This window comes from Callospermophilus lateralis, chromosome 9 (assembly GCF_048772815.1).
Source record: "Callospermophilus lateralis isolate mCalLat2 chromosome 9, mCalLat2.hap1, whole genome shotgun sequence".
NCBI classification, from domain to species: Eukaryota; Metazoa; Chordata; class Mammalia; order Rodentia; family Sciuridae; genus Callospermophilus; species Callospermophilus lateralis.
In genome coordinates, this window is record NC_135313.1 from 13,434,498 (window position 1) to 13,462,457 (window position 27,960).

Here is a 27,960-nt window from a genome sequence, read left to right on the forward strand (position 1 = left end):
CAGAATTTATCCCATGTGACTTTGTTATTTGGCAAGCTCATTATTTTCAGAAAGAAAAATATACACGTCTCTGGATGGAACATGTGACCTAGTTTCTGCCACTCTACCCTTCCTAATGTTTGAGACTTGAACTACTTGTTTAGACCCTGAAGGCATTAAGTTTGTAATCTCTGCTTTACTTAATTTAAAGGAAAAAAATCATTGATTTCTTAAAGAAATGATTACATGTTCAGCTTTTAAGATAGTTTGGGTTTAGTTATTAAAAGTTTCATTGTCAGTTTTAATTTTTCAAAATACTAATGATTAGGAAAATATTTTTGAGTATTTTGTAGAGACAGTGTCATAATAATATTAGTTATTGATATAATTTGTATTTATTTATTTTACCCTTAAATTATGAAAATGAATACAATATTAAAGGAAAATTAATTTTATGGATAGTACTCTGTAGGCCAACTTGAGCAATTAGAATTAATGCCAAAGGAGAAGAAATATAATTTTTTATCTTGGCATATAGGGTTAATAAAAGACTTAATAGAGACATTTTCTACATAAAATTTTCTTGTGAATTTCAAAGTTTTTTTTTTGTGTGTGTGTGTGTGTGTGTGCTTTTACTTTATATTTCCAGTGTTTTTACAAACAAAAGTAGGAGTGGTACTGCCCGTCATCCTTAAAGAAAATTTAGAGGGGATAAATTCACAGGGAAGAGAGTAACAGGAAAGGAGGGCCACTTCTTATTTGGCCTGTTTGGAAGTTACCAAGGATGGATAAAGAGGTAAAGAGGAGATAAGCTGAGGAACTCTCTACTGATGCTTAGCCTGCTTATAAAAAAGAAGATGAGAGTGTTAGTTTAGAGAGACAGAGCATATGAGTTGTTGGGAGACTGCAGAAGGTAGTAAGTTGAATGATGACCTCCACCACTAATATGTCCATGACTAATCTCCGGAACTGGGGAGTGATAATCTTATATATCAAAAGAAATTTTGCAGGCATATTTCAGGATCTTGAGATGAGATTATTCATAACCATTCTCTTAGGCCTGATGTAATCATAGTGGTCCTCACAAGAGGGATGCAGGAGGAATCAATAGTTGAAGGTAAAGGTAGTATCATGAGTGGAGAGATAACCTCTTTGAAGATGGGCAGTGGGTCTCTAGCCAGGGAATATAACAAATGGCCACTAGAAGCTGAAAAAGGCATGGAAGTAGATTTCCCCTTTGGATTCTCCTTAAAGAACCATCCCTGCCAGCACCTTGCTTTAGCCTACTGATCTGATTTCAGTTTTCTGAACTCTAGAATTTTAAGAGAGTAATAAGCAAATACATTTGTGATAAATTTTTACAGCAACACTAAGAATTTAATAAAAGAACAGAGTTTGGAAGACCTGCTGTCCAGGGTCAACTACATGTAAATAAATGGATAATCTGTAGTTGTGAGGATATAATCAGGTGTGTTTGGCACATATTTTGTAGAGTGGACCCAATCAGTAGTCTGTACTTTTTTTAGGAGTATGTAGCAGCCTCAGAAGAATGCTCAAAATAAGGAAAACCAGTTGATAGATTTTTCCGTATTGGGGTTGGGGGAGAATTCTAAGATAGCATAGTCAAAATGGTGATCATGAGTTCATGATGTTTAAGGAGGCAAGTGAATCATAAGGTTCCAGGAAATAGAAATATTAGATACATTGAGGGTGAGAACATTCATTTAAATGTAACTAAGTAGCAGGAGTGGGAAGAAAAAAGATGATCTTCTGTGCCAGAGTTATTTGATATCTTCTGGGGGTAAGATTCAGGGTTTGCTTACTACATGAATGACTGAAAGGAGTCTTGATAAGATGGGGAATGAAAATTTAGGAGTGAGTGACATTGCTTGTTAGTATGAATGTTGTAATTACGAAAGATAGTACATAGCAAAGAGCTGAAATGTAAGCTGTTGTTGAAGCTACCAAGGAGGAATAAGGTCAAAAGATAGGATGAGAACATGGAAATGATGAAACTGTGGGTCTGTATTTTCTCCTGTAGATTTTGGTGCTTTTAGCTCCCCAAAAAAACCTTTTTTCATAATATTCAGATTGCACATTTTGGAGAAGTTTGATAATAGCTATAGAGACTTTCCTGGCACCTTTTTTGCATTCAAAATGACATCTTAGAAGAAAGTAGTATCCACTAAATTTTTTTGGACTACTAAGCTTCAAGCATGTTGAACATTTTTGCCAACTTGCCTTTTGCAGGAAGGATCTGTTTTAACACAGGCTTTTCTTATAAATGCTCTAATTTTTCTGTGACTGATGATATCCAAGACCATAGCATTTTTTATAGTTAAGTCAAAAACTTCGATTTTGATTACTTGCCTTTTGTGAAATAAAACCAGGACAATGTTTCCTTTTTGTTTTATTTTGGTTTTGTTATGCATAGTTATTTTATTCTTTTTCCCATTTGTTAATTGTTACTGGATATTTTTTAGCTCCTGTATGAAATAAATTAATGGAACCATAAACACCACATTCCCTGTGGTCTGTGAACTAGTTTCTTTCGTGTGCAGTGATAGTCGAACAGTTCATAATGTTAAGTTTAGGGAGACGAGTGTTCGGTGTTTACACTGTCCAGCATGAAGTAGACCCTCTTACATAGTCAGAAATAGAGCGCACATGTCTTGATGGAGTAAATGGAATGAAACTTTTGTACATAAAGTGGATTGCTACCAATATATATGGGAAATTTGGAGTAGTGATAAAAATCTTTAATAATGAATTAAGAGACTCATGGCTTTAGTTCCTATTTTGTCGTTAATTTACCGAAGTCATTTAACCTCCCTGGTTAAGATTCTTGCTTTCCTTAGCAGTAAAGCAAATTCATTGGTTAAGAACTCAAGTTGTTATCTTTTTGAGAGTCATAGATGTCTTGGTGAGTGGTCAGGATATGTTGACTCTAGTAGGTATTTTTACATCTACATATCACCCAACCATACTTTTATTTTCAGTTTCAAGAGGATTTGGGAATATTTAAGGATTTGTTGATTAGATTATTTTAGATCTTTAGCGCCCTTTCAGCTTTAAAGCTTTTTGTTTGTTTTGGTTTTTTGGTACTAGGGTTTGAACCTAGGGGCACTTAACCACTGAGCCACATCTTCAGCCCTTTTTATTTTTTTATTTTGAGAAAGGGTTTTTCTAAGTTGCTTAGGGTCTAAGTTGCTGAGGCTGGCTTTGAACTGTGATCTTCTTGCCTCAGCCTCTTGTTGCTGTGAATTCAGGCATGTGCCACCATGTCTAGCGGCTCTAAAGCTTTAAACCATTTTAACATTGAAAGTGAATAGCTAGATGTGATGTCACAGTTTCTTTGAGAACTCTTCAAATGGGTTGATACATCCTTGATTGACTATGAGTCTATGCAGTACTATTATAATAGCAGGTAACACTTAACTCCTTATTGTGTGCGAGACACTACTTTAAGCACTTTTAGTGTATGAATTTATTTAGCCCTTACAATATCAGTTTTGTTATTATCTTTAAGCAGTAGTGTGGGAAAGTGATAAAATTAAAATTTATTATTGTGCTTCTTTGAAAAGTTACAATTCTGAGTCTGCAGCAGTAGGTATCTCTATCACAAAGCTGTATCACTGTATTGTTTTAAACACCCGATTTTCAAGTTGGTCACGGTAATTTCCATTTTGTAGATGAAGAAATTTAGATTAGAAAAATAACAACTAAGGTTAGAGCAATTAACTAACTTGCCAAAGATCATACAGTTACTGTTTAGCCTGAGTGGGACTGAATCCATTCTTAAATTTTTAATTCAAAGCCTATGGTCTTCACCACTTTGTTGTACCACCTCAGTGCAGAAGAATTAAATTAATTGACTCTGTTTGATAGAATTTATGATAAACCCAGAGTTGAGTTAACATTCACCTTAATGCCATAAGTAAATGTTTATTCAGCAAGCATTTACTGAGTATGTATTATATATCAAACACTGTTCTAAATGACTATGATTCCATTTTGTAAATTCTTCTTTCATTGACAATTTGGTAATGTAGAAATTCTTTTGGGAAGATAAACCTGATTTCCCATATTTAACTTGAAAATAATGACTTTATCTATGATCCTATTTCAAGCTCTTAAAGCATATAGAAAGTCCTTAGTTTTTTCCTCATTTTTGATTTTGAAACCTGATAGTGCAATTCTCATTGAAGAAGTGACTTTCTTAGAATAATTGTCATTAGAAGTTATTAGCTCCATTGTTGGAATACTTAGAAACTTGCCAGAAACCTTAAATACTACTTGATAATCCTCTAATGCTATGCCAATTTGAAAATCCTTTTAATAGTTTTAGAAAACTCTTTTGCTGTATAACATAGAAATGCATAGTTTGCCCATTTTTAAAAAATCGGATGTATCTGTTTTTGTAATTTCTTTGAGTTTCTTTATTCCAGATAAAGTTTTTTGTTAAATACACGAATTGCAAGAAAATTGTCTTTCATTCTGGCTTTCTTCTCTTTTTTAATGGTATCTTTAATGAAAAGTTTTTAATTGAAGTTAAATTTTGTAGCCTATAGTTGTTGGATAGAGTATTGTCAGTTTGATCAGATATATTAATCAGGTTGGCATGTTGTTCACATGATCCATATCATGACTAAATCTTTTTGTCTGTTTATCCTGTCAGCTATTGAGAAGTATTAAAATCTTATTGCAATATGGACTTATCTGTTTCTGCTTTTAATTTGTGTATTTTGAGGTTGTATTAAAATGAGTATATGGGCTGGGGGTATAGCTCAGTTGGCAGAGTACTTGCCTTACATGCACAAGACCGTGGGTTCAATCCCCAGCACTCCACACACACTCATATACAAAAGTATAAGCTTAGTATTTTTTTTTTAATCTTTCTGTTGAATTTGACTGTTCTATTTTTATGGAATATTCCTCTTGATCTCTAGCAATACTTCTTGCCATAAAGTCTATTGTTTGATATTACTATATTAGCTTTCCTTGGTTGATATTTTGCATAGCAAATTTTTTCCCATCCTTTCAGTTCAAACTTTCTGTATTTCATTTGAGGTGTGTCATATGTGTAACATAGTAATATGCTTTTTTTTTTAAGAGAGAGAATTTTTTTAATATTTATTTTTTAGTTTTCGGTGGACACAACATCTTTATTTTTATGTGGTGCTGAGGATGGAACTCAGCGCTCCCCCCGCCCCCATGCCAGGTGAGCGCACTACCCCTTGAGCCACATCCCTAGCCAGTAATATGCTTTTAAACCCCATCTGACAATCTTTGTTTTTTTTTTAAATTGAATCATTTATTTTATTTATATTTAATGTAATTATTGATACATTTGGGTTTAAATTGAGTATCCTATTTTTCTGTTCTTTATTGCTTTTTCCACTTCTTTTGCCTTTGTTTTCCCATCCCCCTCTCATTGGCTAACCATTTATATATTATTATTTTAGTGGTTACTTTATAGAGCTTAGAAATTAAAATGAACTTCCTTGTACATTATCAGTTTTTAACAACCCTCCTTCCCTTTTTTTTAGTACCAAGGTCTGGATAGCATAAGGATCTTAGAACATTTCAACTTTCTGGGATTCCACTTGCCCTTCCCCTCTAAAGATTTTAGATATTTAATCCTGAGTTGGTTTTTGTTTTGCTTAAAGGGGAGGGAGGCAAGCCTAGGAATTTTGGGTTGAGTGCCAGTGTTACCTGCGAAAAAGTGGAGGCACTGGATAATACTTCCTCCAAATAAAATTTTAATTTTGTTCTAGCAGACATGTAAAGTATGGGAAGAGCTTTGTGATCTAGATGAAGCTGTTTTTAGGCTTTGTAACTTATTGGTCTGTTTTCACTTTACATTTATTTCTAGAGTATACCTTTAGGCAAGGTGCCTAGCCCCAGCTGAAAGCCTAAGGTGTTAACCAGGACCCTTTCTACAGTACTGTGCCTTGAATTTTTACTTCTCTCTTTCCTGTAAGTCTGCCAGTAATCTCTTGTCAGTGTATAAGCCTCATGATAATCTTGGGGGCTAGGGAGGGTTTTGTTTTATTTGGTTTTTGATGTTTTAGTAAACATTCACAGTGGAAAGTTGTTTGTAGAATTTCTGGTTTTTCTTGTATATGTCCCAGCCAGCTTCATATCCAGCCCCTTCTGAGACTTTGTGCTTGGCCTTATTTTCATTCTTCCAAATAAAGACAGCAGCTGACTCAGGGCAATAAGCAAAGGCAAGTGTGGGACTATTCTCAATATACTGTATTAACATTTTCTTCAGAATTTTGGCCCCACTAGTCCAGGTTGATTTTGTTACTTTATGATGCCTTTAAACAGTTGGCTTTTGGCCCTTGTTGTTGTCTTTTAAATTGTGGTGAAATATACATAGCAAAATTATCTTAATCATTTTTATTTAATTGTTTAATTCAATGCTATTAAACACATTGACATTGTTGTATAGCTATCACCACTTCCATCTCCAGAACCCTTTATCTTAGAAAACAGAAATTCTGTACCCATTAAACAATGACTTCTCATTTCCCCCTGCCCACCACCATTCTACCTTGTGTCTATGAGTTCGACCTCTGTAAGTACTTCATAAGTGAAATCATAGAGTACTGTTCTTTTTGAGACTTGCTCATTTCACTTAGCATACATAGGCTTATTCATGTTATGGAGTATGTCAAAATTTTTCTCCTTTTTAAGGCTGAATAATATTCCATTTTATGTGTATGCCACAATTAGTGAATTTATTTATTCATCAGTTGACAGTGTTTCCATCTTTTGGCTGTTCTGAATAATGGTACTGTGAATTAGGGTATACAAATAGCTCTCCAAGTCCCTGCTTTCAAGTTCTTTTCAGCATATACTCTGAAGTAGAATCGGTGGATCATGAGGTAATTCTATCTTTTTTTAAGTTATAGTTGTCAATACCTTTATTTTATTTATTTATTTTTATGTGGTGCTGAGAATTGACCCCAGGGCCTTGCATGTTCTAGGTGAGTGCTCTACCACTGAACCACAACCCCAGTCCTGGTAATTCTGTCTTGAATGTTTTGAGGAACTGTCCATACTGTTTTATTCACAGCATTTGGACTTATAAACACGCCTCCCCCTTTTCTTTTTTGTGTTACTGGGAATTGCCAGGCTCTTGAATAGTTGCACAAGTGCTATACCATGCAATGCACTGCTTCTGAGATCTACATCTCCAGCTTGTTTTTAATTTTTATTTTGAGACAGGGTCTCCCTGAGTTGCTGGCTGACCTCCAACTTGTGATCCATCTGCCTCAACCTCCCAAGTAGCTGGGATTACAGGCGTGTACTAGCCAAAAGGTCTCTTGACTATAAGTGAAACATATGAAATAACATTTTGAGGTAGATGTTATTTACAGATGAGGAAACTGAGAAACAAATATGAAAATCAAACCTATTAAATGGCAAAGACAGGATTGAAATAGAGGAGGCTGGGTAGGTCTTGAATTAGTGATCTTAATCATTGAATTATTTTGCTTTTTAATATATATGTCTTGTATTCTAAAAGATAGTCTTCTAAGTTGACTGCTCCAAGTTTTCAAGGGCAATTACTCCTATGGTTCTAATAGAGACTATTTTCTAGTGTTTCTTTTTTTCCACCCAGTCTTAAATTATGAAATTTTGGAATAGAGAACAGTGTTTTTATCTTAAGATTTGGTACAATTTGTACAGCTTTGGAGAAACATGTCTAGGGTTTTGATTTGTCTTGTATCTTGGTAAATGGTTCTTAAATAGAATCACCCAGCCCCCTTTTCAGTACTGGAATTTTAACCCAGAGTCTCGAACATGCTAGGCAAGCACTAAACTAACATACCCAGCCTTGTTACAATTTTATTTTGAAACTGGGTCTTGCTCAGTTGCTGAGGCTGGCCTCCAACTTGTGCTCCTCCTGCTTCAGCCTCCTGAGTAGCTGGGATTAGGGGCATGTACCACCATGCTTGGTGCTGGAAATTATTTTTTAAATACAATTTTTTTACAACTAATTTTTTGTTTGTTTAAAAGCACCTTAATAGCTATGAGAGATTTTGAGCCTGTTTTATAGTGGTAAAACTATGACTCTGAGCTTTTAAGTCAATTGAAATCTTCATATTGTATCCTGTGCTTTTCTCCTTTAAATTTACCAGTTATATTGTAAAACCCAGAAATTTTAATCTGTCTGAACAGTTTACTGTTTCATGTCTTACTGGTGTTCTTTAAAAAAATGTAGTCAGGCACTAGCATTGTGGAACTGGGACAGTTCTTTAAACTTTCATTTACTTAACTCCCACTCCACTGTGATTCTGTAGTCGAAACTTTTTGGTACTTTTCTGGCTTCTCTGTTTCTGGCTTGTGTTAATCCTTCCTTTACCTGTATTTATTTTGTGATTGAAAGCAAACCCTGTTTGAAAATATTTCATTACTTGTAGATAGAAAAGATTGCCTGGTGATTAAGCTTGAGAAGGCAGGTTCAAACATGTTTTAGCAGGCTTGCTATAGAGTTGCTTGTTTGTTTTTGATGTGACTTTAACTTTTCAGGATTATTTCTAGCTCATTAGGACGACAAATATTTATATTTGTAAAGACTTTTGAATCTGTGTACCTCTTTTCTTGTCCTTTGTGGGGAAAAATGAATGAAAACATGGTTAAAATTCTCTTACTGTGAGAAATTATTAATCTGATTTGTAAGAAAAACTGTATCTCTTTCCACCTCAACTCTTAGACCTTATTGTTTTTATATAGGTAGTTTTTTTTTGTTTTGTTTTGTTTTTTAATCTAGACTTTATAGTTGTTTTTGGCAGGGAAATCGGTCTTAAGAGCTATTCTTTCAAGACTAGAAGAACATTGTAAAATATTATGTTGCATGTGATGTGCTTAAGAGTTGGTGTATCAGAATAATTGTATGAATGATAGTAGATGAGCATTCTGATTTCTGCCCAGCTCTAGGAAAAGGTGGACATAATATGGTCTCTTTATCTTTGGTTCATAGCTTGTTACCTATCTGTGAAGGGTCCACCTATCTGTGAAGGTTCTTGCCCTCTATAGGCTTGATTGAATAAGAGAGAACTATAAATAGAGACTTAAAATGTAATTTATCTCTGTGGTGGTAAAACTCATATCACTTTATGTAAATCTTTCAGAAATGCTTTTAAAATTTTATATTTTAAATATCTGTATTTTGGCATTAAAAATGCAAATAGAAGCAGCCTCCAACTTTGTATCTCTGCTGAGCTCTCTGCAGTACATAAGTGACTAATGTTGAACTCACACAAAACTACATTTTGGTCTAAGCCTGAGAGTAGAATATTTCAGAGTTCAGTCTTTCATATATTTTCTTTTTAGATGATTTCTTAATCTTGTCAACACTTTAAGACAGTATTCGCTTAGCTAGTTAGAAGTTAAGTAAAGCTGGGACTTTAAAAAAGTGATTTTTTGTTAATCTTCTTCTCATGCTCTTCGTCCCTACTCTGTTCTTAGTTACTCTCCTTATATCAAAGAAGACATTTGCCATTTGTTTTTTAGGGATTGGCTGGCTTCACTCAGCATAATCTGCTCTAATGCCATCCATTTCCCTCCAAATTCTATGATTTTGTCATTTCTTAATGCAGAGTAATATTCCATTGTGTATAAATGCCACATTTTTTTTATCCATTCGTCTATTGAAGGGCATCTAGGTTGGTTCCACAGTCTTGCTATTGTGAATTGTGCTGCTATGAACATCGATGTAGCAGTGTCCCTGTAGCATGCTCTATTTAGGTCTTTAGGGAATAGACCGAGAAGGGGAATAGCTGGGTCAAATGGTGGAAGAGCATGAGAAGAAGATTAACATTAAACAGGGACGAGAGGTGGGAGGGAAAGGGAGGGAGAAGGGAAATTGCATGGAAATGGAAGGAGACCCTCAGGGTTATACAAAATTACATACAAGAGGTAACGAGGGGAAAGGGAAAAATAATACAAGGGGGAGATATGAACTGCAGTAGAGTGGGTAGAGAGAGAAGAGGGGAGGGGAGGGGAGGGGAGGGGGGGTAGTAACGGATAGGAAAGGCAGCAGAATACAACAGACCCTAGTAAGGCAATATATAAATCAATGGAAGTGTAACTGATGTGATTCTGCAATTTGTAAACGGAGTAAAAATGGGAGTTCATAACCCACTTGAATCAAAGTGTGAAATATGATATATCAAGAACTATGTAATGTTTTGAACAACCAACAATAAAAAAAAATATAAAAAAAAAAGTGATTTTTTTAAAAAAATTAAATATTAACAGAAAAACAAAAATAAAAACCTCATGGTACTCTAATTGATTAGAGCTAAATTAATATGGTATTACATAAAATGAACCACTTTAAAAAAAAAAGGAAGGTTTTTTTTTTTTTTTTTTAAACAAAGGAAGGTTTGTGTTAAAATCTGAAAATGTTGTTGTATACCTCCAGGCTGAATTCCTTTTGATAGTGCAGATAACTAATAAACAGATTAAGTATGCTCAGTCAGCAACTATTTTAATGTATATTATTAGAGGTATACTTAGATCACAAATTTACTGCAATGTGTGCATACATTTTTGTTTAACATGCTCACACAAAAATTTGAGTTAATGCGTATTTTAGCCTTTATTTGACTTGATGGTAATTAGTCATATGAAACATTTAATGTAAATATATGTTTATTTTATGTGATCACACTTAAGTTTCTGGATTTTTTCCCCTTCATTTATTAGCTCTGATATCTTTGATCACATTTCAGATTTAACAGTTTTTCTTATTATATGTCATTTAGTTATAATCATTATATACACCTTGATAATATCAAGTTGGAAGACAAAATGGTTTGGCACTGATACTATAGTATCTGTATTTCCCTTAGTCTTTGGCTTAAAGTGTTCTGTGTTTTGTCCATACCCCCAACTATATGCTGTCATCATGCGTAACTTTCTATACTGACGCATCCTCCCTGTAACACCCACACTCCCCTGCCCTCCTCCCCCAGTGTACACAGTGTACTGAAGGAATGTACCAGCTGTGCCTGTTCCTTTCTGCCTTCTTGCTCAGGCTTGAGATAGCAAATATTGTAGGCCTTAAAGTTATAGATTTAATCTACTTCATTAGTGAAAGCATACATTGTGCTTAGGTGTTGGAAGACCCAGGCCTGGGTTGACAGAAAATAAATACAAAAGGAAAAAATAGTAGCGAAATACATCTTGATCCCCGTGTACATTAACTTTTGGTTAGAGGATTAAGCTTTATAGGAAATTATATTAAAATTTTAGAGATTCCATTCCTTTTGTTTTACTGGGGGTCAGAATGAATAAATGACTTACTCAGGGTAACATAATAGTTAATAATAGAGTCAGAATTGTACTCCACATCTACTATTCTTACCATTATTGTGATTTTTATATCCAAATTTGTCAATATGTAAGTTCCATACCTGTAATGAAATACTGTTTAGCACTAAAAATAACTAAATATTGATATATCTTATATTATTAGTGAACTGTAAAGTTTATGCTTAGTGATAAAAGTGATCAGGGACAAAGATTATATATGATAATTGTGTGAAAAGTCCAGAGAAGGAAATTTATAAAGACAGAAATCCAGAGATGCTAGGAGAGGGTATGAGTATTGACTCTAAACAACTAAAGGGATTGTTTTGGGTGGTGGAAATATTCTGTAGCTGGATTATTGAAATAGTTGCACAGCTTTAGAAATTTACTGTAAATTATTTAGCTATCCACTCAGTTAGGTTGGCATATAAATTATACAGCAATAAGACAGTATAAAAAGAAAATATAGAAACACTGTTTCACTCTGCAGATTGCATTGTTTAGATGTTTTTTCTATAATTCTTGAAGGTAGTTCTTTTCTCCAAAAAGTAATAAAATCTAGTTGAAGTATTGGATGATTCTCTTAGCCTTTCTTGAGAAAGGGGTTAGACAATGGAATATTACTCAGCCACAAAGAAGAGCAAAATTATGGCATTTGCCAGTAAATGGATGGAACTGGAGAATATCATGCTAAATGAAATAAGCCAATCCCCAAAAACCAAATACCAAAAATCTGATGCTAATTCACAATAAGGGGGCATGGTTAGGGAAGAACAGAAGTACTTTGGATTAGACAGAGGGGAATGAACGGAGAGGATGGGAATAGGAAAGATAGGACAGTAATGCTTGATTCATTCCACTATGTGCATGTATGATTACATGACCATTGTAATTGTTGTACATCATGTGCAACCAGAGAAGGAGAAGTTATACTTCTTACGTGTGTAACATGTCAAAATACATTCTGCTATCAAGTAACTAATTAGAACAAATTTAAAAAAAAAATTTAAATTACAGCATCTGACATTGCAAAAAAGAAAGGGGTAATTTTAATAGGCATACATTAAACTTGGTAATATAGTGTTTACACACACACACACACACACGTATTTTTTTCTCCCTACAAGATTTACCTAATGTCCACTAGGCCTGTTGTGTAGTTGAAACTTACAAGACTTGCCACAATTCAGTTCTTCCTTTTCTAGCTATAAAACATCCTCACTGATTAAAAAGTGCTTTCATGGCTATTGAGGTAACTTTATAAGTTTCTCAGTTCTACTCTTTCCAGTTGAGATTTGTGCTTTACTGAATATCACTTGTATTTGTTTTTAAACCGGTTTTTTCTTGTTATTATATAATTTAATATATAAATTGATGCAGCAGTGTGGAATTTTTTTCCTTGGCAAACTGAATTGAATGATTTTGAAAGACTTGATAAAGACAAAGACTACATATTGATGTGGATTTGGTGTGGATAATTTTAAACATTGGAATAGAAATTGTAAAAAAAAAATCTAGGATTTTATATTCACAAATTCTTCTAGTGTTATGTTCCAACTTTATGAAACTAAAACTAGGAATGTTGGACAATTTATTACGTATAATTGCATGTAAGAAAGGCAGTGTTCAAAGAAAGTCGTAATCTCTAGAGGGTTGGAATATAGCTCAGTGGAAGAATGTATGTGCTTAACATGTGCAAGTACTTGGGCTTTGATCCCTAGGACTGAAAAAAAAATCTTGATGTCTGAATGAGCATTTATGTGTTTAATTAAAATGTTTAAGATAAAATATGTGTGTATTTTAATAGTTTCCCAGTTTTACTACCAGTCTTTAGTTTAAACTGGTTTGTTTTTTTTTTAATTAAATAGGGTAGAACACATTTTCTCCATTTTCTTGTGTATAATGCTTTTTTCTACCATAGAAATTTGTATATGGAACTATGAAAATAAAATTTACAGGCTGGGGTTGTGGCTTAGTGGTAGAGCCCTCACCTAGCACATGTGAGGTCCTGGATTTGATCCTCAGCACCACATAAAAATAAGTAAAATAAAGGTATTGTGTCCAACTGCAACTAAAAAATAATATTTTAAAAAAAGGATACTTGTTGCTTTTTAATCATTAGAGTTACGCCAGTTTTTACTGTTCATGTGTTATTTTATTGCTAAAAACCAAGTCAAAATCAGGATAATAGTAGGGAAGGGTTGGACCTGTAGGTCACAGAGGGAATAAGAAGCCAGTTTGGTGGGTAGGAGCCATGAAAAGAAAGGAAGAATATAGTCAGAGGGAAGCTTGGAATTTAAGACCTCCATGATGGAAATGTGAAGTCCAAGAACTTAGAGAAGTTATCAGTGAAATTTTGACCTCCCTAAAGTTGATGTCAAGATTGGAAAAACATGACCTAATAATAAGATTATATAGAATATATACAAAAATGAGTACTGAATATGCTAATAAAAGAAATGGTTTTCTTTTGGCTAATAGGTATCTACCATAGTATAAAAAAACAAAACAAAAGGAGAGGTTGGAAGAATTAAGGTACATTAACTGAGGGCTGCACGTAGAGAATTCAATTAAAATTGTTTGGAAGGTTGATCATTACCATTCAGGTTATATTGTTAATAATAAAACTCTGTTCATCTTCACCTTTTGGTTCTGGTTATATTGGTTTTCAAAAAGTTCAGTTTGTTTTATTAGTTCTTCACTGTTTTGTTTTGTTTTTTAATTACAGGTGCCTCTAAGAATCTGGTGAAAGCTTTGGGCTCTTTCCCCAAAGTAATACTTAATGGTATTTTTTTAATATGCATTGGAGCTTTTTAATTTCTACCAGTAACAATCAACTTAAGTCATATCAGTCTGTTTTTCATTCAGTTCTCAGATTTATTTCAGAGAATATGATCTTCCAGTACGGAATTTAAGGAAGAACTTTGTTGGAGCGTGGTATAGCTTTCTACCTTTTCTCCTTAGCTCTCTCCTTACCTACTTCTCTGGATATAATACTTGCTTTCTCCCGTTTATTTTCTTAGCGTAAAGGGGCAGTCATGTATGGCCGTTATTTGTTTTAGTAACCATTATAAATTAAAGACAATTTTATATAACTTGGGAAGTATGAGGAAATTGCATAATGCTTAAGTTAGTTTGAAATGTTTCTCACCTGAAAAAGACTGCTTTTGGAATTTTATTTACCTATTTTTTATTATAGGTCATAGTAATTGTTTTGATGACTATAAGAATTGTGCTTATATTTACATGATTTTATTTTGACTCCAGGACCGTGTATATGTACAACAAAATAACGTAGAGAATGTCTACAATTTGGGATTAATTATTTTTCGAGATCAAGTTGTACGTTATGGGTGTATTAGGGATCATCTTCGGCAAACTCTATTGGATATGATTGCAAGAGAGCGGAAAGGAGAAGTTGTAGACAGGTATATCATTTATCTTTTCCTCTTGTGCTCCCACCACCCCATGTGCTTTGGGGTTTTAGTGCTTGTGTTTTAAGAAGTGACTCACTTTCATATTAAAATCTTCAAAATACTATCACAGCTACTTAGAATTTCAACATACATCTATATTTTTAAAAGAGACCATACTAGGCTTTGAAGAAAAAAAAAAAAGAACAAACAATTTTTCGAAACAAATTAGCCACTGGTGTTTTGGTTTTTCATATATTTTTCATGCTGGCATTTTGTTTCTCTGTCTCTGTTTTCTTCCCTCCCTAGAATTTTTATTTCTTCTCCAGGCTCAAGTGATCTTCCTGTCTAAACCTCCTGAATAGCTGGGACTATAGGCACATGCTACTATTGCACCCAGCTGGGCTTTTGTCTAACCTTCATTTTTAATATTTTTGAATGAACTGTTTAACATACTCTAAATTAACTAAGAACTACTAAGTTATATGTTCTGTTCCCTTTCCTGATATGAGTGTAATACCACTTTTGTGGTGGTACTGCTAGAGTGGTTTGAATTATGTAAGAGCAGCTCTTTGCTGAAAATTTGTGAAGTTGTTGTCAGCTTTGATGCTTGCTTAGGATTACCCAAATGCCATTTACTACAAAAAACTATTTTGCCTAGGAGTAGCTGTATTCATCTCTGGTAGTATAACCTTATTCGCCTGTCTGCCTTCATTCCTACTTCCACAGCCTATGTTTTTTAAGTACCATGGAAATAGTTAAGCATCTTTTCTTTAAAAATTTTAAGTTAGAAAAAGGTAAGTAAGAACAACTTAAGTAACTGGAATCAGGATGTTTTTCAATTAAAGTTACTCTAAATTTCTGTTATAAAGGACTAACTTATTAGAGATTGGTCAATTTGATAAAAAGAAAATGTTCCTGAAAATATTTCTAACTATTGTTCAGAATCTTTATGAATCTCTAATGTAATTGGATTATCAAGTGATGTAAATTCTTTTGACAGAGGCGCAATAAGGAATGCTTGCCAGATGTTAATGATTTTAGGTCTCGAAGGAAGATCTGTCTATGAAGAAGATTTTGAAGCTCCTTTTTTGGAAATGTCTGCAGAATTTTTTCAGGTAATTAGTGAAAATGTAAATAAATGATCTTAAAATGTTTTTAACATGATTGAATGTAGTTATTAGTTTTAACATTTTGAACTTTTTTTTTTTTTTTTTTTTTTGACATTTTGGTCCATTGGAGAAGGGGATAGTGCAAACAACTGCCACAAAGCACAACTACTCCACATTCTCATATTCCAGTAAAGGAGTTCATGGATAAAAAAGTTGAAGAATTTAAACCTGTACACATATAAACTTAGAAATATCCTTAATATTTTATATCGCATTTATATGTTACAGTTTTTATAAGTACCATAAATTCACAGGCTACATATCACCAATGGATTCTTGCCACATTGGCTGTTAGTAATATCAGTTACTATTGAAATAAACATGGGGATATGCATAATCCTAAACTGCATATTTGCTCTAAAGGTTATTGATCAGGAAATTATAGGCCAACCCCAAACCAACTAAATTGTTAATGGTGAAGCTAAACTAGTACTAATTTGTAATGATATCATGGTAATAACAATAATTGAGCACTGATAAACATGAAAATATTTGTAAGGTAACGTTAACAAACATCCTGCCTTAAAATGTTGCAACTGAGTATTTGTAGAAATTTTGTAATATTGCCAAAAAGGATGCCTTAGTGGAATATTGATTGAAAGTTTTTACTTCAGTAAGCAAATGAATACAAAATTATAATACCTTTTAATAATTCAGCAGTTCATTTATAAGAGCATTAGATGTATACATAGAAAAGAATTGAGTGAATTTTCCATAAGAGCATTAGATGTATACATAGAAAAGAATTGAGTGAATTTTCCTGTCATTTACCCATTAAGAAACAAAAGTATAGACTTCCTGTTTTCTTTTTTCCAAATCCATTTGTAGTCCTTCAGGAATACTGTTGTGGCCACACTGGTGAGCTCAGACAATGCTTTATGAACTATTGACTTAAAATGTAGAAAGCAGTCTTTATTTTCTAGTAGTATGTCCACTAATTCTATGTATTTTTTACTTTTTCATAGTTTTAATTTCCTTCATTACTAAAATTTACTACAGGGGTACATGTGTAAATGTGTATAAATATTAATATGTACTGTTTTCAATAGTAAGTGGAGATAGTCTTACTAAGATTTTTGTTCAGTGTTTTAATGTTTGTTCTAAGGATTTGATTGTTTTTAAGGATTAGAACTACTTTTTTGTAAAGAAAGTGGGAAATGTTATTAAATTTTGTACTTAAAGTTTATGTCAGTGTGTCTTCTATTATGTAATTCTTAGATGCACATACATTAATGCTAGTATCAAATCAGTTAAAATTAATTGGGATACCATTTATAATTTAGTGGAACTTATGTAAGGCTAATGTTAGCAGGTCAAGATCAATAGTTGTTTAGAAGCTCTGTTTCTTAAACTTTATATTCCTCTGAACCTGGGAATGAAGTGGCAGGAGAACTTTAGTATGCCAGCAAAGCTTATGATAAACATGATTAATCTTTGTAGTTATAATTTTATAACAAACACATCAAAGAAGAATTTTCAATTCCCATTTAGGGTGAAAGGCTTCCATTTGGAGTTCACTGGCAAAGTTTAAAGAACAGTGTTTACAGATAATGTATTAATTTAGGTTTACTTAAATAAATGCTTTTGAAGACTATAATTCAGACTATATGAATATGTAATGAGGAAATGTTAATGGTCCTTATTTATAAACAGTGTTGAAACCAAGTTAAAAGCAGAAACATGTTTTCCTTCTATATTTAAATACAATTTAAAAATATATATACATATATATCTATATATATCAATATCATGCTTTTTAATTGCAGATGGAAAGCCAGAAATTTTTAGCAGAAAACAGTGCTTCAGTATATATAAAGAAAGTAGAAGCTAGAATTAATGAAGAAATAGAACGGGTGATGCACTGCCTTGACAAATCAACCGAAGAGCCCATTGTAAAGGTAGTTGAGAGAGAACTTATTTCCAAGCACATGAAGACTATAGTAGAAATGGAGAATTCTGGGCTAGTACATATGTTAAAAAATGGAAAGACAGAAGGTGAGCATTACCAATTGAAAAATAATTAAATCCTTTTTCTACGTTATTGCGAATAATTTTTTAATTTGTATATGTAATTTATCACTTCTCGTTTTAATGGGATTTAATGATAATACGTTACAATGTTTAGTAAATGAAGATTTGGGGTATTTTCAGTGAATTGAGTCTTTTTTCCCCTGGGTAAGGAATGAGTAAAGTTTTTTTAAAAGGAGAATTATAAAGAGACAAGGATCTAAGAGAAGAGGGGAAGAAAGGTTTGTCCATCCTCATCTGATAGAATCCTTCCTTTTGTGTTTATGTGAGAAGGTAATGGAAAGTTGATTATAAATTTGTTCTTTTAAACCGGAGACATTCCCATTTAAAAAAAAAAATTTTTAGTACTTTTATTTTATAATGTGGTGCTGGGGATTGAACCCAGTGCATCATGCGTGCTAGGCAAGTGCTCTACCACTGAGCTACAACCTCATTCCGAGAAATTTCTTTTTTTAAGTATTTTTCTGGCCAACCTGTTTTTGATAAAACCAAATAACAAAACAAAAATAGTCTTCTAGTATATTTGTCATGTTTTCTAAAATGAGATACTCTTGGATAATTGTCTGTATCAGGGGTTGGCAAACTTTTTTGTAAAGGTCCAGATGGCACATATTTTACATTCTCCCTCCCCCCCAACTTATAAAAAGTGTGAAAACTATTCTTAGTTTATGAGTTGGACAAAAAAAAAGATAGCAGTATGTATTTGGCCCATGAGCTTTGAGTCTTGATCTAAATGGCCCCTGCAGACTAAAGTGGAGATTAGGGACTGGAAAATGTTTGAAGTTTCTGGATGTGCTTGAATTACAGCATTTCTGTAACCTGCGTGGAGACATGTGTTGAAGGTATTTATTAGATTTGCCCAACAAGACAAGAACTTAATAAATATATGACTAAAGCAATAGCAGAATAGTTATTTACTAGTTTTTCCTGTTATAAGTATTTCAATGTTTTCATCAAGTAGTTGATTGTAAATTATTATTATTTTTGTGTGTGTCTGTGTGTCTGTGTCTGTCTGTCTGTCTGTCTGTCTGTAGGGGGATTGTGGCAACTGAACCCAGGGGTGCTCTACCACTAAGCTGTATCCCAGCCCTTCTTTTTTGTTTAGTTTTGAACTAGGGTCTTGTTAGGTTGCTGAGGCTGCCCTTGAACTTACGATCCTCCTGCCTCTGCCTCTTGAGTCACTTGACTACCGTTTTTCCTGACCTACCACGAGAAACCTAATCGCAAAATGTCTCAGTTGTGGTAGGCCCTGCTCTTGAGCAGTTTATTGAGAATATGTCAGAGTCACATTCACCATTATGAAGCCAAATTCTCATGAATCAGAAAGTGAAAAACAATTTTCTCTATGAATGGAGGATAAATTCTCATTGGTTATTAGATGCACCATAGCTGTATGAAATTGCTTAAATGTTATTTCATTTTTATTGTTTTATTAGGTATGTGAAGAACTAATGATATTTAATTTTTTGAATGCCACTATTTTTCATTTACTCTTTCATTCACTAACTACTTTATCAGACAGTTAATACAATGAACATATATTAGTTTACATACCATTAAATATATAATATATCTAAGCAAAACTTATAATAACATAGGAACAGATTAGACAAGTCAAGAATAATTTTGCTAGAGGTATTTGATGTACCAAATTTGTTATAGTTTGGGTATATAAATTGCTGTTACATTTTGAAATACCTGTTTTTGATGTGGGAAATTTGTGATGATTTATGCCAAATGTATGGAAAGCTATAAGATAGGTCTTTTATAAGATTTGCTTCTAAGTTTTTAAAAAATACATATAACTTTAGTTTTAGAGGCAAATTATGGCTTGTCTGCCAAATCTGGCCCAACACCTATTTGAAGAAACATCAAATATTTCATTACACATGAAAATTTATATGAATTTTCAGTGCCCATAAAGTTTGTTTTGAAACAGTTGTAGTATCTGTGACTGCCTTCTTGTTACAGTAGCAAAACTGAGTAGTAGCATCTGAGACTAGATGACCTACAGGCCTAAAACATTTAGTATCTGGTGCTGTACAGAAAAAAAAATTGGCCAACCCTTGATCTAGAAACTGCTGTTCTAAAACTATTTTGAAACATTACTGATAGTAAAAATTCTTAGGACATAAATTTCTGATATCATAGTCTCCCAGTAAGTTGTTATTTCATAGAAATACTTCACCCATGGAAAAAACGGTATTTCAGATCTACATTATGGGCTTGTGAAAAATGATGGAGACCAGAGTTTCCATTCTAAATTAAAAAAAAATATACAGTCAGGCTAATTTATAAAATATAGATGTTTACTTAGGATACCACTGGGAGATTTAAGAATTGCTGTGAGGAGAATACTAAAGAATAGATTTTTATATCATAAATTTAAACTTAACATGTAATGAAGTAAATCCTATTACACTTCACTTTATTTATTGTAATCCTTGTCAATTGAGTGATAAAATTTTAATTGGTTTTTAAAGTTTTTTTTTTATGAAGTATCTGCCAGCTATACCATAATTAGAATTATCATTTGATGCATGTTTATAGATTCTATGTTAGAGTTACAGATGATAAATTATGTTGAAAGTTTTCATTTTTTTAAATTTTTTTTTTTTAGTTGTAGGATGGACACAATACCTTTATTTTATTTGTTTTTATTTTTGTCTGGTGCCAGGGATTGAACCCAGTGCCTTATGCATGTCAGGCATGTGCTCCACCACTGAGACACAACCCAGGCCCCCAAAAGTTTTCATTTTTAATGACATTTTTTACTATGCTGTGAGGGCAGCTTCTATTCCATGTAAATTAAAATTAAAGTTTCCTAAGATATTTTATTGATGCTTTCAAAGCATCTCATTTAAAAGCTGTTCATAAATCATAATAACAAGTAGGCTTTTTAAATTCTTTTTGATTTTGCTATTTATTTTTAAATGCCTTTATTTCACTCATTTATTTTTATGTGGTGCTGAGGATCGAACCCAGGGTCCCACACATGCGAGGCAAGTGCTCTACCACTGAGCCACAACCCCAGCCCCCTGATTTTGCTGTTCTTTAATAGTCCTAGTGGTCAGCAGATGGTGGTAATGGAAAAATAAACTTCCCTTAAACACAGACCTACATTTTTTCTATAATTTTTAATGTAGCCAATTTGTGTTTTCTTTCTAATTGCAGACCTTGCTTGCATGTACAAGTTATTTAGTCGTGTGCCAAATGGTTTGAAGACAATGTGTGAATGTATGAGTTCTTATTTACGGGAGCAAGGTAAAGCCCTTGTTTCTGAGGAAGGAGAAGGAAAGAATCCAGTTGACTATATTCAAGTGAGTTACAGAAAATTCTCTTCAAGTTTTTATTAAGTCATTTGACAAGTGCCAAAAAAGATAACTTTTATTAATGTGTAATTATCCTAAACTTTAGAGTTTTGCAAGTTGTACATATTTATATCAGGGAGCCAGACTCGAATGCAACTCTTCATTCATTAACCTGATCAAGACCTTGTTTAATGGTCTCAATAATGAATATGAATTCTATTTTATGTACGCTTTAATGTGTTGGAGGGAAGAACATTTTTTAAGTTAAATGCTTTTTTGTTCCAAAATGTTTTGCTTGCAAGCAGAATTGTTAAGTAAATTATACTCCAGATTGTTCATGTTTTAATATAATCCCCTCTTCTTCATTCATTTTGAAGCTTCTCTCTGGCTAACCTGGTAGGTCAAAGCAGTGAGGCAGATCATTGATTATTCTCTAATATAGTATATGTATGTGGAAGATAACATGCTTTCTCATCACTGACATTTTGAATACCGGATACATACAGACTTGAAAATTATATAGATCCTATAAGTTTAACTGTGAATGTATATATTTATTACAAACGAAGTTAAGATAAACATAAATGATTGTAAGTATATTTGTACAAAATTTTTATAATGTGTCCTAAATTTGTTTTTATTTATAAGGGCTTATTGGACCTGAAGAGTAGATTTGATCGCTTCCTTCAGGAATCATTCAATAATGACCGGCTCTTTAAACAGACTATTGCTGGTGATTTTGAGTATTTCCTTAACCTCAACTCCAGGTCTCCCGAATACCTCTCATTATTTATTGATGATAAGCTGAAAAAAGGAGTCAAAGGGGTAAGTCGTCATGCATTTACAAATATATTAAAATGTATTTGTTGATGTAAGGTTAGAAAATAAAGTATAAAGTTAATAAATTTTATAGATAGAAAAATAAAGCCAAACCGCTGTGCTTAAATGTGCTGTGATCTATTAAAAAGTATTCTTTAAAATATTTGACATGATCATAATTTCTTTGACATTTCACTTACTTTACTCTACAATTGGCATTAAAAACTGGCATACTCTCCAGTAGTACAATGTTGCTTTCTTTTATTTGGTTCTGGATTGTATTATCAGACACTAGTTGAATTCTGAGAACATATAGAAAGTAAGTTTGAAAATCTAACTGCAACTCACTTTCAAGCCTTTGTAATATATCTGGGGCCTTAGGAGTTCTCTTGAGAACATAGAAAGTAAAATCAAGCATATTTGAGGGTTTTTTTGTTCTTCTTGTTGTTATTTTTTGATACCAGGGATTAAGCCACACCCCCATCCCTTTGTTATATTTTATTGTTATATTTTATTTAGAGATAGGGTCTGAGTTGCTTTAGGGCCTCACTGAGTTGCTGAGGATGACTTTGAACTTTTGGTCCTCCTACCTGAGCTTCCTGAGCTCCTGAGATTTCAGGTGTGCACCATTGTGCCCAGCAAGCGTGTTTGATCACACTTGATGAAATGGTCATCTTGGAACTTTTGAGCCAAAAGGAAAAGTAACAAGTAGCCACTGGTTTATACAGGCAATAACTATAGTAAGAAAATGATATTACTAAGAATGCACAGAAATCATGTATCTTTTCATTTTAAAATATATAAGCTTAATCCATATAGTCTGTCACAGTATCATCTTGCCTTTATTTTAGAGATAAGGGCAAGGAGTCTTTATTATCTGGATTATAACAAATTTTTACTCTTCTGTGCAAAATTTAGGTTTGAATGTGCTTAAGTGAAAAGGTCTATCTTTTGGGTATGTAAGTTTCTGTCTAATTATTATGTAGAGGTTTCTGAAATATTCTGTAAGTTTTATTTCTGCTGAATTTAGTCATCCCTTAATTCAACCTTGTGGTTCCCTCACATTTCCATTTCAGTGGTAGTCCTATCGGAAATGGAATTCTACAGTAAGGCTGCATTAGATAAGAGTGTAATGATTGTTTTGCTATATGAAGCAGAAGGCACTTTGTCAAACTTCATCCCTTCTGTCCCCTAGATATTTGTGTTTGTTTTCAAACAATGTTTTAAAACTGTAGATGAGCTATGATGTGCTATTTTTGTATAACTCAAATTTTATAGTAGTTGTCTTTTAATTTAATTTTGCAGCTAACAGAACAAGAAGTAGAAACAATATTGGATAAGGCAATGGTCCTTTTTAGGTTTATGCAAGAAAAAGATGTATTTGAACGTTATTATAAACAACACCTGGCAAGGAGACTTCTCACGAATAAAAGTGTTTCTGATGACTCTGAAAAAAATATGATATCTAAATTAAAGGTAAGGTGTAAGTTAGTTGGAGTGGAGTATATCTAAGTGTAATGCTTGTCCTGATTGAGCACCAGTAACATGTGATTGGAAATTATTTTTTGGTTTTAAATGTGTGCTTAAGATATTGTTAAAGGTAGATTATTCATGAGAGTGGCGGTCTATCCTTACATTTGTTCAAGTTGTAGGACATTATGGTATGGTAGGATACATTCACAGAGGCCTATGAGAAGATTAATTAATAAGGAAATAATAAAGAAATATCACCATGTAATTCTGTTTCATGAAGAGATATTCATAAAGTACCTGTAAGTGAATTACCTGAGGTCCTTTTCAAAAATGCAGAGTTTTGGGCCCTGTGTATTCCATGGAGTACATAGGAATCGCTGAAAGAGTCTGGAAATTTGCATTTTTAAAACAAAATGCTTGGGGTTATTCTTAAAACCGTAACATTTGGTAACGAGGCATATAACAACTCATAGAAAAATTTACAGAGATTATCAGCAGTGCCAATAACATAGAATAACTTGTTTCTATATTTTCTCATAGAAAAATCCATCATTTATTTGTATATACTTGTGTTTTTCCTTCATAGACTGAATGCGGATGTCAGTTTACTTCAAAACTGGAAGGAATGTTTAGGGATATGAGCATCTCAAACACAACAATGGATGAATTCAGGCAACATCTACAGGCAACTGGGGTAAGGTTCTTCTTGGATTTCTACTTTTATATATTTTTGTTAAGTCTTTCATAACGAGGATTTTCATCTATGTAACAGATAACTGATCTGGTGTCATTTCTTTAAATTAGCGACACACTATTATCTGTGGGTATGTAAAAAATAATTTAACTGTTTCTATGAAAATATGTATTTAATTTTTATTTTTTCCCCACTTGAAGGAATGCACTGAAAATTAATAGAATTGCTTTTTATAAAACCATTATAGAGTATAGAAAAATACAGAGCTTAGTAAAGTTTACTAGAGTTTTAATATTCTTCACTTTATCCTAGACTTTTTTACTTTCAGATAGTTACCTGACCTCCTTTACTTCAGTATTTTCATTCTCAAAGATAATCTCCCATTCCGAGAAAAGGTGGGGTGAGGGAGTAAACAAACTGTAAAAATGCAGAATTTCATGTATTATGTGTTTTTTGTTTTTTATTTAACTTTTTTTAGTTGTAGATGGACACAAGACCTTTATTTTATTATTTTTATGTAGTTTTAAGGATTGAACTCAGTGCCTCACACATGCTAGGCAGGCTCTGTACCACTGAACTATACCCATCTTGTGTTCTGTGTTTTGTGTTGTGACTCCCAAAGACACTAAGCTGGCACTTAAGTTACTTGAGGATTTAAAGTTTTTTTAAGTGACTATATGCCACTCTGTAGTTGACACCTCACAACCATTAACAGTTTTGGAGGCTTTTCCTTTGATATTTAAATAAGAAATCTTCACTTCCATTGCTCTCACAGTCCCATCACATGAAAATACTTATTCTGTAGAATGTGAAGACATTCTGACTCCATTCTAAGTAGTTAAATATCATTTATTTTGTCATAAATATGTTTTTGTTGTTGTTGTTTGTTCCATTGTGTTTTTGGTACCAGGGATTGAACCCCCGGGCATTTAACAACTGAGCCACATCCCTAGCCCCCCACTTTTAAAAAATTTTTATTTTCCAGACAGGGTGTCATTAAGTCCTTAGGGTCTGCCTAAATTTGAATTTGTGATTCTCCTGCCTCAGCCTCCAAAGCTTCTAGGATTACAGTTGTATGTCACTGCTCCTGGCTTAAATATCTTGTTTGTCCTAGAGAAAGGCCAGTAAGACAGTACAAGTCTGTGATAAATAAAAGTCTGAGTCAGCAGGAACTGAATGATGAGATTATCCAAGATGGAATAATTTAGATTGCTTAGTGATTTATTATCTTAAATGTATAAGGGGCTGGTGTATCCTCAGTTTCTTCTGTGGTGTTATCTTCTATGCATCGTCAAAGATATCTAGTTTGAGATTCTTTCAAGTAGAATAACTTTTGAAGAAATCCGAGCCTGTATTGCATCTTTGTATTTATAAACCCAACCACCCCTTTAAATATCTGTATCATTAAATCATACAGGTTAGATTAAAAATGGAATAATGGTTTGTAACAAGCTGTAATAGTACTAAAGATAATAGTTTGTCCTTAAAAGTACCTATTGATATTCTTTAAATTTTTGTTTGAAAAAAAAATCTAATGGTAACGATTATGTATATATTTTGTAAAAGTTGTTAACCATTGTGTATATGTATTTGGAGGGCACCTGCTCTGTAGCATGATATCTACGGTGTCTTATACATAGTTTGTTAGAATGTAAACTATACGTTAAATCATGAAAGTTTTGATTAGTGTAGTTGAAATGTAGGTAGGAAATTAGGAACATGTTATTTACACTAAGATGGTAAAAATATTTAAAAACAGATTAACGATACCAGAAGTTTCCTCTAAAATGATATTGATATGACCTCTTGACATTTTATCTTTTTAAAAAATTTTAAGTCCAGAACTACAGTTCTCAATGATATGGGTAAGACTTTGTTACATGCTAAGAATTAACATTTTAGGCAGTAATTATAATTATTTGCCACAGTTGTTAAACTTTGTAAAACATTAGGCAGACCTAACCTTTCAGAACATCTGTTTTGTTTACCAGATATAAGACATAAAGATAGCTACTTTTATACAACTACTTTGATAATTGTAATGGAGTGTCTAAATGGAACTGATAATGTTAGGAGACATTTTCTGTTTTATACAGGTATCTCTAGGTGGTGTTGATCTCACAGTACGGGTGCTCACGACTGGATATTGGCCCACTCAGTCAGCCACACCAAAGTGCAACATCCCACCAGCACCAAGACATGCTTTTGAAATATTTAGAAGGTAAACCTAAATCAGATTTTGTATTTCTAAGTACAAATAATTGTCCAAAATTAAAATAAATTTTGGCATTAATGATGTCCCCAGTTAAGGATGAATATATTCCATTTTATCCTCATTTTCTAAAGGAGAATTTATCCTTTATCCTTTTAATATTTAAGAATTAGTTGCATAAAACATTTTGCAAAGGAATATTCACTTCCTTTCTTCAGCATTTGTATAGTATATTTTATACAGTTGATGTCTGTCACTAGGATAAATCAATTATTGGGTTACTGTGGAGAAAAGTTAGTCTTATAAATAGCAGGAGCTCAGCAACAAGTTGAGGCAACGTGTATAGTATCATTATTATTTAGTGTGCTATCTTTATCATTTAATTTTTAGCTAAGTTGTTGAGACCTCATATTCCCCCATTTCATTTCCTCTTCTGTGAAGAATTGAAACAAAAAGTAATTTCCAAGATGTCTTTTAACTTTTAAGGTCTCCCTTACATGTATATTTGTTCAGGGTTGTTCCCCTGTAGTAAGTAATTTAATATGCAAGTTGTATGATTCTCTAAAACCTAGTTTGATTTGCTGAAGGTTCTACCTAGCCAAACACAGTGGTCGACAGCTCACACTCCAGCATCATATGGGTTCTGCAGATCTCAATGCCACTTTTTATGGTCCAGTTAAAAAGGTAAATGTTCACAATTTGAACATTCTAAGTAACTTAAAAATTTTGTTTATATAACTGACCTGGGTAAACAATTTGTTTTATTGTTAAACCTGCCTTAAATATAAAAAAGTTTAAATATTCAATTTCATTTATAAGATTAAACTTGAGATAATGTAAATAAATATAAAGAAACTTGAGGTAATAATGGGAAAATGTAAGTTGATTTGAGGGCATACAGAGCTGTGAGCCCCTTTTAAAAATTCTGTCTTTTATAATCCCTATTGCTAATCAAAACCAGTAAAATTAGGACTTGAGATTTAAGAAATACACATTAGCAAAGTCATTAAAAAATCAATAATGCATCAGTGATTCATCTTCCTCTTAAAAAAGTAGTTGACTTTTTAATATCTAAAATCGTTAGTTTTAAGAGTAATAATTTGTTTTCATTAGTTTTAATCAAATCAGGGTCATTTGCCTTAAAACTGAAAATTAATAAAAGACTTAGAAAACATTAAATAAAAATATTTAAGTTGTTATCTGGGCAGCAAATATGGTTTTGTAGTTGTCAATAAGATATATATATATATGCAGTGCTAAGAATTGAACCCAGTGCTTCACACATGCTAGGCAAGCATTCCACCACTGAGCTATAACCTAGTCCTAGTAAATATGTTTTATTTCAGATTTTAATTAGAGTCTTCTAATTTTCCACGTGTTTTGAGTCACTATAACACCAAAGTATTTTTTTAGTGTGTAAGTACTTTGGTTTTTATATTAAAATGTGTAATAGTCCTTGGATAATATTTATCACTATTATATATTTAAGTGGAAGAGAATAGGTCAAAGATAATGTGATCGAATCCAG

At 32.9% G+C, this 27,960-nt stretch overlaps 1 protein-coding gene across 1 annotated transcript in view; it reads left to right on the forward strand.

Annotated features, from left to right (window-relative positions):
• Positions 1-27,960, forward strand: part of Cul3 (cullin 3) — an 84,090-nt gene that overhangs the window by 41,979 nt on the left and 14,151 nt on the right. The window contains exons 4-12 of the mRNA XM_076865549.1: positions 14,578-14,738; positions 15,727-15,841; positions 17,662-17,890; positions 21,098-21,243; positions 21,883-22,059; positions 23,359-23,529; positions 24,113-24,220; positions 26,317-26,441; positions 27,020-27,116. Coding sequence (XP_076721664.1) covers positions 14,578-14,738; positions 15,727-15,841; positions 17,662-17,890; positions 21,098-21,243; positions 21,883-22,059; positions 23,359-23,529; positions 24,113-24,220; positions 26,317-26,441; positions 27,020-27,116 — 1,329 coding nt within the window. The remainder of the gene's footprint in view (positions 1-14,577; positions 14,739-15,726; positions 15,842-17,661; positions 17,891-21,097; positions 21,244-21,882; positions 22,060-23,358; positions 23,530-24,112; positions 24,221-26,316; positions 26,442-27,019; positions 27,117-27,960) is intronic.